This window comes from Mastigoproctus giganteus, chromosome 3 (genome assembly GCF_048544385.1).
Source record: "Mastigoproctus giganteus isolate SK-2022 chromosome 3, ASM4854438v1, whole genome shotgun sequence".
NCBI classification, from domain to species: Eukaryota; Metazoa; Arthropoda; class Arachnida; order Uropygi; family Thelyphonidae; genus Mastigoproctus; species Mastigoproctus giganteus.
The window spans coordinates 259,021,008-259,034,328 of NC_143577.1; the positions used below are offsets into that span (position 1 = coordinate 259,021,008).

Genomic DNA, 13,321 nt, shown 5'->3' on the forward strand with positions numbered 1-13,321 from the left:
TATTTTTTATTTTATTTTTTTTATTTATTTTATTTTTTATTTTATTTTAATTTTGTTTTTTTTAAGGTCCTAGCGACTGAAATCTCAGGAAACTAGGTGGCAGGACCTGCCACAGCAAATGATATCTAAACTGCTGGGTACCTGGTCCGCCTCCACGGCGCTGAGTGTGGGAGTTAGCAGGGGTCTTTTTAAATGACCAGAGGAACAACGATACATAACAATATACTTACAAGATCCAAACTTTTAACTCTCTGGCCTTCCTAGTGAACTGGTACACGTACAATGAAAACAACGCAGAGATGGGAAACCCCTGGTGCCGTTTGAACACACACTCTACACTAAACACACACACACACACACACACACCGCATGAATATTAGTAAGTCGAGTAACCCAAATTTCGTTGAGCAAACCTGACATACAAGCAATGTGTTTACCTGTTCTAGAGCTGGGGGTGAGCACGATGTCGTGGTCTATGAACTGACCCCAAAGCATCAGCATGTGAGAGTAGTCTGGAACGAAGCTCTGACTGGAAGCCTGGTGAACGGTCAAGGACACAAATCTCGCGCTGGGAAGCGCTCTACCATCCATCGAACTCATTCTGGGTATGAAGATCCCTGGAAAGATGTAAAGATGTGTTGAGTGGGACACCTCTTACCAAACAATAACAAAGCACCCCCCCCCCACACGCCCACTTACAGAATTAACACTCGACCTCGACCTATGTTCAACTGGAACTCTCACAGTTACGTTGGATGTAACGTTGAACTTGACCAACTCAAAGCAAACGAAGCTGCCCTGCAACCCACGACACCTATTCTGTTCGCAACAACTTTCAAAGCAAACTCACGGGCGATTTTGATGAAATGAAATGAAATACATAAATAAATAAATTAAAAAAACAAGCTTCATGAAATAAATATCCGCATTAAAAATGCCAGTAAATGTAATAAGGATTTGGTAATTTATTTTAGGTTTTATGACTGATATACACTAATGTAAAATTCCAACACGTTGGAATCAATTCTTAGATTTGGTATTTGTAATTTTCACTGGGGATATTTTGTATGTATGTATGTATTTTGTTGGGGAGGCACCTGGAACGTTGGTTAAACTTCGCCTCGTTTCAATGTGCAGGTAACGGAGATCGTATACAGGCCAGACATGTCATTGCTGGTATGGTTGTATTGTGTTGGCCACTTAGCTACCAAGAAGTGGAATTTACCCGGAACACCAGCTCTGGGTACACGTAGATTATAGAACTGGCCACTTACTATGGAAAGGTGAGCCAATTCTGCTTTCCACAGAATGGTCCCAATAGAGACAAAATCCCACAACCACAGCAGGAGGGAGAGAGAGAGAGAGAGAGAGAGAGAGAGAGAGAGAGAGAGAGAGAGAGAGAGAAAGAGAGTGGGTGCTTCGAAATCCCTCGAGATCCAGCTGCTTACAAGTCAAGGACAAAAAACAACAACAACAACAAAAAAAAAATATATACTGTATATATACAGGAACTCCCCGACGTACATATTGACTTAAGGAAATTCGAGTTTACGTAAGTTTTTGCCGGCCGTGCAAACTTAAAATAATCTTGGAACGTATTTTGCATCCCGTAGGAATAAATGGAGGTATCGTAATGTGAACCCAACAACACAGTTTTTTTTTTTTTTTCTCTTGAAATTCGTTCCAAGCCCTTGGAATTTGAAAATTTCGCTATATTACTCAGCTATTTATCTCTCTAAAAGGTCATATTTATAATGGAAGTTGCACTACCCTTTCATCGTTATCATATGTCCCGTTATAACAATAAATTGTGAACTCCGTTGTGATATTTTTCTAAAGCACATTTCTGGAGGTCAATACCACAAAACAATAAAAACAATTTGCACTTTCCGGTTTATCGGGCTTTTCTGTTAGCGCATCTAATTATAAACGGGTAGCAAACTCGATCTTATTGCATTTGCAATAATCCCGAGAATTGCAATTGTGTGGGTTTTTACTGTTATGGTGAAATGTGTTCCCCTTCACTGAAATCTTCGATCATATAAAAAACAAATTTTCAGAATTCTCTTCATTCTTATGCGACCAACGAAAAGTGCAATGTGGTGGCAGTGCCAGGAAACGAAACAAAATTGATTTAGAAATGAAGATGAAAGTGATTAAGAAGTACGAAGTAGCACAAAGTTTGTCATCTATTGCAAGGGAATTAGGTCTCACTGCTTCAACAGCGAATACTATTTTAAAGGACAATGCGCGTGTAAAAGAACATGTCGAAGGATCAACGCACTTAAGATCAACAGTGACCACAAAACAGCGTTCGGGTGCTATATCGAAGACGGAACAGCTGTTAATAATATGGATGGAAAATCGGATTCAGAAGCCAGTGCCCCAGAGTCTAATGAACATTCAAGAACAAAAGCAACAAGTACTGTATTTATAGAGATATTAAGGATAAGTACGGCGAACCCACACCCAAGTTCGTGGAAAGCAACGGGTGGTTTAATAGGTTCAAGCATCGCGCTGGTTTCCACAATGTTAAAGTATGCGGTGAAGTCGCCATTGCCGAATCTCCAGCTGCAGAGAAATTTTGTGATGTGTTGGAAAAAATTATTGATGATGGCAGCTATTCAACGCAGCAAATGTTTAACTTTGACAAAACTGCTCTGTATAGGAAAAAAATGCCGGATCCAACATACATTGCCAAAGAGGAAAAGACAATGCCAAGTTTCAAGGCATCAAAAGATAGGGCCACGCTCTTGCTTGGGGCTATTGCGGCGGGAGATTACAGATTAAAACCACTGCTTGTGTACCATTCTGGAAATCCTCGTGCATTTAAGGGCATCAATAAAGCCATCCTACCCGTGCATTTCCGATCGAACCAGAGAGCATAGATAACAATATCTCTCTTTGAGGATTGGTTTAAATGCTACTTCATTCCTGAGGTTGGAAAATATTGTAAAGACAACGACATTCAAAAGAGAATGCAGGAAATGAAGACTGAACTGGTCGGGACTGTTTTTGCTCCGTACTGGTGCTCGTGTTATGTTTATATTGGACGTCTTGTCTTTCTGTGAACTCGCTGTAAATAGTGGTGTAGATGTGAACATTCTCTAATTCCTTGTAAAATTGTAAATTATGCTTGTGCTCTCTTTCTATCTGCCTCTCATGTAAAATAAGGCAATGATGTGTATAATATAATTAATTAGACAATGTATGATTTAGAAAATGTATAATTTAGACATTGTATAATTTGTATAATTTATAAAAACTGATTTGTATAAATTATAAATAGATAATTATGTATATAAATTATATTTGTATATATGAATGTGCAAACCCTGGTTAATAGCTGTAAGCGGGTGTCTCTTTTTTTTTTTTTTTTTTTATGTGAACCCCAAACACGACAGGTGTTAGAACCTATAGTACTTAGTACCGTGCTTGGGTTTGGGGTTAAGAAGACGAAAAAAGATATTTGTTGACATTGGACTTGAACTTCTGTAGATTGTAATTTTCAGGGAATACGTATGAAGGAAGGTTGTTCCAGAAAACGGCAGTTGAATGAATAAATGAGGAACATGAAAAGTTGGTTCTGTGGGTTTGAAGTTGGACAGTAAATGGATGTTGACTGGTGGCGGCACGTGTTCGGACTGTTTTGAAAGAGAGAGCAGGAATTATAGACACCAATTCAGAAGAACAGTGCCCATGGAAGTATCTGTAGAACAGGCATACAGCAGAAACAGTGCGTCTATGAGAAAGCGAGTGGAGAGACTCTGTTAGAGATGAATCATTAATTAACCTAACTGCCCTCTTCTGAATGGAATCAAGAAGCCGGAGAGAGGTTTTGGGGGCACCACCCCAGATGTGGGAACAATATTCCATGGCAGGGCGAATTTGCGATTTATACAGAGTGAGCAGCTGTTTGGAAGAAAAGTAACGCCGAGAGCGAAAGAGAAAACCAAGTTTTTTAGATGCAGAGGAAGCACAATATTTGTAATGTGCTTGTGCCAAGAAAGATTAGAAGTCAGGGTAATCCCCAAAAGAGATATATCATTTTACCTAGAAATCGGAGTGTCACTAAAGATAAGCATAGGAGTAGAAGAATCCTTTTGCGAGATATAAGAGAAGACTGAGTTTTAGAAGGGTTGAAATCAACTAAGTTGTCTTTGCCCCACTGGAGAAATACCTGAAGATCGGCATTTAAGGAATTGGTAGCAGATTTTCGAGAAGTTGAAGCTGATTGAGCAGGACAAGGTTTCTGAAAATGGAAAGTTGAATGCAATGTGCTATCATCGGCAAAACTATGGATAGGATTTCCAGTCAATGGAAGAAGGTCATTGATATACAAGAGGAAAAGAGTGGGGGAAAGAACTGAACCTTGGGGGACACCGGCATTAGTGGAGAAGTTAGAAGACAGAGAGCCATCTACCATCACCCTCAGTGAGCGATCAGAGAGAAAACTGGATAACCAATTACTAAAAACAGTTGGCAAACCATAAGATGGAAGCTTGTTTAGAAGACCTTTATGCCAAACACGATCAAAAGACTTTGAGATGTCAAGAGCAACTACTTGTGTTTCACCGAACCTTTCCATTGAATTAGTCCATAAGTGGGTAACATAAGCCAGAATATCTCCAGTGGATCGACACTGTCGGAATCCATACTGGCGATCGTTGATCAGACGGAAGGTTTCTAGGTAGTTTAAGAGTTAGCGGTTAATTGATTTCTCCATTACTTTAGAAAGAGTAGAAGTAATTGCAATGGGACGATAATTGGATGGGAGGGATTTGTCACCCTTTTTAGGAACTGGCTGGATATGAGCAAATTTCCAAGCAGAAGGAAAAACACCTTTGGAATAAGAAAGTAAAAAAAAGGCGGCAAAGAATAGGAGTAAGTTCAGGAGCACAGGTTTTGAGAACAAGTGGAGAAATACCATCAGGACCTGGAGCTTTCTTAGCATCAAGATTCATCAAAATCCTTCTGATATCCTTTTGACGGAAGACCACAGGAGGCATTGAATGGAGCGTGTTGGGAATGGTGGGAGGTGTTTTACCAAGATCATTAATACATGAGCTGGAAGAAAAATGGGATGCTAGCAGGTACGCTTTATCCTTGGCTGAAGTGGCAACAGAACCATCTGGTTTGGACAGAGGTGGGAGCAAAGATGGGCAAAAGTTGCGGCCAATAGCTTTTGCAAGAGACCAGAATGCTCGGCTACCATTAGGGCAAGAAGCAAGTTTTCTACTCTTAGCCTGTTCAAACTCTAGTTTGGACTGGTTAATAACTGCTTTACAACTGTTGCAAGCTTTGGTGTAGGCAGAAAATGAAACTGAAGAATTAGAAACAAGCCAATTACGATATGCAACATTCTTCTCTTGGACAGCCTTAGCACATTTATTGGAAAACCAAGGTTTAGATAAAGGACGAGATTTTAAAGTGGAGTGTGGGATAAAGGTTTCCATTCCTGCAAGAATAATTTCACTGACACGATCTGAGCAAACGTTGACATCAGAAGTTTTGAAACAGTAATCAGACCAAGGAAAAGAAGAAAAGAAGTCTCGCAGGTCATCCCATTTTGCATTCTTGTAATGCCAAACAACACGTGGTTGGGAATAGCCATGAGATAAAGGTTCCATTGGAGAAGAGACAATCACCAAGTTGTGATCTGAAGTGCCTAAAGGATCTCTCACTTCGACCGTGTACTTAGAAGGGTTGTTTGTGAGAAAAAGATCAAGCGTATTGGCTGTATGATTAGGATTGTCCGGTATTCTTGTAGGTAAATGAAAAATCTGTGCTAGGTCATTAGTAATTGCAAAAGCCTCAGCATCTCGACCTGCTGGGTCGGTGTGACTAGAAAACGGAAGCCAGCTGGAGTTGGGAACATTAAAATCACCAACGAAAATTACTTCACTGTTAGGAAAGTTGGACTGGAGAAAGTCAAGTTGCAAAGAGAGGAAGTCAAAGAGCTCCAAGTGATTAGTGGAGTTGGGAGAACGGTAGAGACAACAGATGAATTTTACACAATGAGGTAGAGAGATTTTAAGTCAGAGAAGATCAAAGAGAGGAGATTCCAAATTGCCAAGTCTCTGACAGGGAATATCAGAACGGACATATGCACAAGTACCACCTTTGAGGCGAAAGGAATCATACAGCAAATAATTTGGACATGTGAGATGAGCAGTAGTTGAATCAACTGATAACTGAGATTCTGTCAGAAAAAGTACATGGGGTTTGGCAGACTGCAAGTGGAAATGGACATCGTTGAGATTAGAATTGAGACCACGTATATTTGTGAAATGAATTAGGAAGTGCTTGGGAGGTTTAGATCTTTTCGCAGATAAGCTTGCTCTATTAGTTTGACAATTCATGGTGTATTCAATAGTATGGAAAAGTGGGTGGGACATGCTGTATGAAGTAATGAAATTTTTGGATATGGCGTACATGTGGTAAGAATATACCCAGATCCTTGACATAACGTGGCCTCGACAATGCTCCCCGCATACACACTACTCGGACTCCCTCCAGTCACTATCTGGCAGAGTAGAGGCAGCAAGATTATACACTAGCTGATCCGGAAGCTTCCTAGAGAGTTACCAATAGGTTCAGTCCGGTGTACTAACTAGCGGCCGGCCTGCAAACACCGTTTTAGAGTTGTACCCTCGAAATGTAAGGAATATTGGATCTCGCCACGACGTTCATCATAACCTCCAAAGTCATCAGTCATACTGCATGATGGAAGAGATAGGGAAGAGTTGACCGGAACTTAGCTCTAGAGACTAAACATGGGTTCCACCATTTCAAGCCTCCAATAAGCAAAGTGGTGGTATTTCACCGGTTGATGAGAGTCATCTACCACCTAGTACTGCCTGGTAACATAGAGGGACGGCGTTCCTCCATGTGGTGTGGGCGCCACACCTCGACCCCTGCTTACGTTGGTTCACACCTGGGTGGTCACCCACCATGTACTTGTGCATGGAGGTTATACCCAGGATTACTAACAGTCCCACCATCGTGAAGGTGCAAGCAGAGGATTTGGCTGTCACAGACTGTCCGGACTTCGCCGAAATTGGGTCCACTTGACTTGATTGTCACCCGAATATCAGTTCCATCAGCGTTTTAGACTCCCAGATAGCAAGTATAGCTTGTCTGGCATATCTGAGAGAATGTCTGTGACAACCTCAAGGAACCATAGGAGAAAATAAAAACTCTTAGGAGAAAATAAAGATAATAATAATAATAATAATTCCTTTCAAGACAGCATTACCAACTGCTCATCCTCACAAAGTTGCCTCTCCAAATAAAACTGTCAAACCTGTTGTACATAATTCTAATTCAACTGGATGGTCATCACCATCATCGTCATTAGCTGATGCTTCTTCATCTTCATCTTCTGTTGTTGCCATTCCACCTAAAAAACCAAAAGTAGCCCCGCTGATGCAGAAGACACTGAAATTCATGAAGCAGCATTTCAGATGGTAGAAATTTAAGAATAAGAGGCCTTAAATAGTTTCTACAGGTGATAATGACATTTTGTAAATTACAAATAAAATTTATTTAAGAACTGTAATAATTGAAGTCACAATGTTATGTATATTACTTTTAAGTAAAGTACGGAAAAACATGTTCATCCAGATTAAGACTATGTCATTAAATATTTTAACACTCATAGCTCAAGTTTTTGCGCCACTTGATGCACTACTTTAATTCATTGTGCAATTTCTATGTAATAAGTTATTAGTGTGTTAAACAGCAGATGTTGTCTTATGTACTTTAAATCTGAGATGAGAAATAGTATTTAAAAGAGCCATTTCCAACTTACAAAACAAGGAAAAAAAAAAGATTTTGCTTCTATTAGATAATACTCCAGGACATCTTACGCATCTAGATGATTTTAATTCGAACGTGAGAATCATATTTCTATTGCCAAACACGACTTCATTCATCCAACTTTTCAGGGTGTTATTTCGAATTTAAAAGCATACTATTTAAGCACAAATAAATGCGGACAATGCTCAGGCATTGTCCGCAGTAAACGATGAAAAAAAATTTACATTGAGAGACTTTTGGAAATCTTACAATATTTACGACGCCATCTTAAACATTAATAAGGCCTGGGCGGAAATTACTAAAAGTTGTTTAAATGGCGCATGGAAGAAATATGCCCACAGAAAATATGTAAAGGTTGCAGAGATACTTCAGTTGGAGGTTGATGCCAAAGATGTGGAGTTAATAGAGGAAGAAGAGAAGGAATTATCTAACGAAGAACTTATTGACTTGCAGGCAGTGATAGTGAAAGAAGGAAATGCTGACGAAGCTCATGATGAACCAAATGAAGAGCCGAGCCGCTTCATCACCAGAAAGATGGCAAAGGCATTTCGTGAATTGCATCGGCAATGGCGAGGTTTGAGAAGATGGATCCTGACAGTGAACGATTCTTAAAAGTTAACAGAGGGGTGAATGATATGCTTGCTTGCTACAAATAAATCTACGATGAAAAGAAAAAATCCGCCGTCCACTCATCCATTAATATATCTTTCGTAAGGTTGAGGGGCTGACCCCTTCTAAATCTCCACAGCCCTTAACCCCAGCAGCGGCGTACCTATCAGCTCAACACGTCGATTCTGGTAACGATGCTGGTGAGGTAAAACTTACGGAAGTTATGCCTGTCTCCTCTCTTATTTTTGCAATTTTATAATTTTGAAATTTTTTAAATTGCACGCTTTTGTAATTTTTCCTGCGCATGACATAAAAAATTGAATAATTACAATAAATAATTCTATTCACATGTTCATTGAACATTTCTTTTTTGATTCAATCAATTAGCGAGTGCTGCACAAGCATGGGGGAAATTCCCCGATTTACGTAGAGTTCCGCGGAACGCAACCCTTACGTAAGTCGGGGAGTTCCTGTATGTACAGGGTGTCTCAAAAATATTGGTACAAACGTTTAGGGGGGGGGTAGGAAACATCTAAAGGAATGTGAATTGCATAGGAACCCATAACCGGAAACCCAATGCGACATTAATTCAAATTGAGGAAAGACAGTTGTAGAATAGATGTGTGGAAATTTGCCTTTAGCCAGTGGGTGGTTGATTGCTGGAACAAACTTCCATTTGTCATTGTAGAAGTTGACAGCTTAAATAAATTGAAGGCAGAACTATAGTGGCGGACAAAAAAATTGCATCACTTATGGATTTTGCAAATAATGTGTTTTGCGCTGCATTGTGGGTTGAAGAAATGTTCGAAATGCATTTGTTAGATGGGATATATATCTCTGTGAATGAAATCCAATAAAAAGACTCCACCTGATATACCTAATTTGCCATAAATATCTTCCAAAAGGGTAAAATGCGTAATAAATGGAAATATGAGAAATCATGCAAATCGCAATCATGACAACGAAACACATTTTATTGCATTTCCGTGTACAAAATGAAATGACAGGTTAACGTAATAGTATTATGTACTGTAAATTAGCAAAAGAAGTCCCCAATATTTTGTTGTTCCTCCTCAAGCTGCAATTACAGCCTTGCAATAATATGGCATCGATTTAATCAACTTCTGGATATACGGTTGCGAAATTTTGTGGTACCACACCCTTACAATTCTCTCCTGCAGCTGAATCCTACTTGTTGGCTTCTTTTGAGCAATTTTAGACGATATTATGTACCAGCAATTTTCAATAGGGTTCAAATAAGGACTGTTGCCGGGCAAGTCCAACACTGAGGTGACTGCACCTTAAGGGAGAAAAATGAGGGGAAAACATTGGTGTAAATATGTTTTAAGCCTTGTGAGACAAGAAGATAAACTCATCATTAAATCTAAATAGCATAAAACTTACCAATTTTGCTGTGTGGCAAGCTGAATCCTGTTGAAAAATGCAGTTTTGAACGTCTATGTGGTGATCCCTAATAACAGGTTTCAGGCACTCCAAGATATCAGTGTAGGTTTCTGCATTCACCGTTCCGTTAATAAACTTAATTTGCCCCACCCCTTTGCTTGTTATGCATCCTCAGACCATCTGACTGGCAGGGAACTTTACAGTCAGGATGGCATGCCTCCGATTTTCGTCTTCTGACAGATTGCTTCCCACATGAGCTATGCAGGTTGAATTTTGATTCGTCACAAAAGATGACGGTGCCCTATTGCTCTTTCGTTCATGCAACATGCTTTTTCACCCAAGCAAGTCGCTTTTTCCTCATTTGCTGGGTCAACAAAGGCTTCTTCTTGGGCTGATAGGCATGCATTCCACATTCCGAAAGCCATCTTTGGATAGTTTGTACACTTGTTTCAACACCAGAGGCCACCTCAAAGTCCAGTTTTAGATCAAGAGCACTAGCATGGCGATTACAAAGGCATAGCATTTTCATATATCAATCTTGGGAAGGGGTAATCACTCTCTTACCGCCTGATCCAGGTCTTCTCTTCATATTACCAGTTTCACACTTTAGTTTTGGCAACCGGGACATTGTTGACTGGTGGCAGCCTATTTTATCAGCGATAGCACGCGTAGAAAGCCCTTCCTGGGACAGAACAACAGTTACACTTTTTTTTTTCTTGGTGTCAACTGGACGTATGGAACCATGCTTACACCTCCGCAAAACAGGATACTAATGAGTGAGTATACCCTTCCAATGTTGTATTTAGAGACTCTCAGAAAACTGGACTTGAGGAAAAGCTTTTGTTATCACAATTTGTTATATTTGTTATTTTGTATTAGTTTTCCTTTCAAGTCAATGTTATCTGCTATGAGTACTTTTTTTTTATTTTTTTTATTATATAATTTGCTTATAATTAATCTTTACAATTCCTTTATTATCTCTGCCGTTTGTTAACCCCTGGCATGGTGCCGTGAAGGGTTTTGTATGGTCGTGGTACCTGCGTGTACCGGTGAACTGTACAATAAAGATCTTATCTTATTTATAGAAATGGCTGATGCAATACCTTGCAATTACTGTCTGATGCAATACCTTTGCAACAAACAAAATGACAGTAATCAAACGACATCTTATACATTTCACTACAATTGTTCCTTTATTTAATGTGATGCAGTTTTTTTGTCCGCCACTGTAGACAAACGTTTGGAGCGAATGGATGGGTGAAATGGGAAAGCTTTTTTGCTCATGCTGTATAAGCTCTTTCTTGCATCATATGCCTCTACTAATGCTAATGCTATCATAAACGTATAGTAAACTCGATCTTATTGCATTTGCAATAATACCAATAACTGGATAATTGTGGTTTTTTTTGTTATTATGGTGACATGTATTTCCCCCTTCACTGAAATCATATTAAAAACAAATAAAGGGTGATTCACTACCAGTGCGACGGGCTTGCGGGAGGTGTGGGGGGCGCGGGGACGGGTCGGAGTCGCGTGGCGTTACGGGGTCCGGGGCGCTTTCGTCGTGCGGTAGGGGCGTTGAGCGCAGCGATTCCGCTGGAGGTCAGCATTTGCGAACCGTTTCTGTTGAAGAAACCAAGCACCAAAAGTCCTCCGGAGTGGATAATCTGCAGGCTCCAATGATTGGACGCGTTGCAGATGGTATGAACTCATTTGGTTTGTTGACAGTATCCTCCATACAGTGGATTGGGAAATACCCAATCATTGGCCTATAGCTCGAATACTCGTACTCGGATTGCCTTCTGCAAGACGTAGGACATTCTCCTCATTGTCCTCGTCGTTCGCTCTCGATTCATGGTACCTCTCTTGAAACAACCAGTCTCACGTAATCTTCTGTGCACACGTGCGAAAATCGTATGATGAGGAGCACGCCTGTGCGGGAAACGTTCCTGGTACAAGCGCAGAGCGGCGCGCCCGTTACAGTCCGCAGCTCCAACGTTTGAATACTCGTCCATCCTACTGCCTCGGGAACCGGTTCGCAAATGCTGACTTCCGGCGGGATCGCTGTTCGCGCGGCCTCCCGTTCAGCGTCCTCTGCCGCGTGGCGGGGGGCATTTCGGGCCCTGCAGTGCTGTGTGGTTCTGATTCGTCTGTGTTCCCCCTGCGCCTCCTGCAGGTTTGTCGCACTGGTGGTGAATCACCCTGTATATTTTCAGAATCTTTTCTTCATTCCTAAGGCGCCTCCGTAGCCAGGTGGGAAGGAGCAGCAGTGCGTAGCACACGCTTCTTGATTAGACCGGGGTTCGAGCCCGTCACCACCAAATACGGAGGATGCGGAAAGGTCAGGGAATGACCACCGCATATCCCGGAGCAATATGGCCTTAGTTGCTAATGCTCCTAAAAACCAAATAACAACAACAACAACAACTTCATTCCTATTTTTTAAGCTTTGTTTAATAGATTTAAAATTGAATTCATAGACATGATCACGTCACCGTAAGTCGGTACACGGCGCTGTTCATCAGTTCGCGAGAGGGAAAATTTCTGGTTTACTCATTCAAGCAGTAGTCGCCGCACGAAGAGCATGCATCGATATACGAACTGTGAGCTGGCAGACATGCACCTAGTGTATAGATTAGCAGAGGGCCATTGACGAGCCGCTCAACGAATTTATGGAGAACGCTTCCCAGACAGACATGTACCTGACCACCGTTTGTTTGCACGTGTGCATCAAAATTTGTGCAATTATGGGTCATTTAGAGGTAACAGGAGTAGTGCGGGCAGACCACGTTCGACGCGAACTCCCACCATGGCAGAAAGTGTGTTCAATGCCGTCCAGAATAATCCTACTACCAGCACACGTGCCGTTGCCTCTGCCTTAGGAGTGTCTCGTTGAAGTGTACAGCGTGTCTGGCACGACGATTCCTTACACCCCTTTCATCTCCAAAGGGTTCAGTTACTGCTCCCCCAAGATCATCCTGCACGCGTGGCTTTTGCGCAGTGGTTCCTTCAAGAAAGTGTTGAAGACTTGAATTTTCCAGCCTATGTTTTGTTCACGGATGAGGCTTATTTCACTCGGGAAGGCTTATTCAATCAGCACAATGCTCATGTGTGGGCACACGACAACCCACACGGTGTGCGCCCCCATGCGGCACAACATCGCTTCGCCATAAATGTGTGGCCAGGTATGGTCGGTGACTGCTTAGTCAGCCCATACCTGTTACAATCCCGCATGAACTCCGCTAAATATCGGATCTTTCTTGAACAAGTTCTACCAGGGTTACTTGACGATGTTCCAGCAAATGTGAGATGCAACATTTGGTTTCAACATGACGGGGCGCCTGCCCATTATGGAAGGTGTGTTCGTGACCATTTGAACAGGCGTTTTGGGCGTTGATGGATTGGCCTTGTTACACCCGTTGCCTGGCCCCCACGCTCACCTGATTTATCGAGCCTTGATTTCTTTCTGTGGGGCCCTCAAATCTAT

General features: G+C 41.4%; 1 protein-coding gene across 1 annotated transcript in view; it reads right to left on the reverse strand.

Annotated features, from left to right (window-relative positions):
- The window catches only part of LOC150089104 (chorion peroxidase-like), a 149,609-nt gene that overhangs the window by 69,494 nt on the left and 66,794 nt on the right, over positions 1-13,321 (reverse strand). Inside the window, exon 5 of the mRNA XM_090371062.1 lies at positions 438-617. Coding sequence (XP_090227188.1) covers positions 438-617 — 180 coding nt within the window. The remainder of the gene's footprint in view (positions 1-437; positions 618-13,321) is intronic.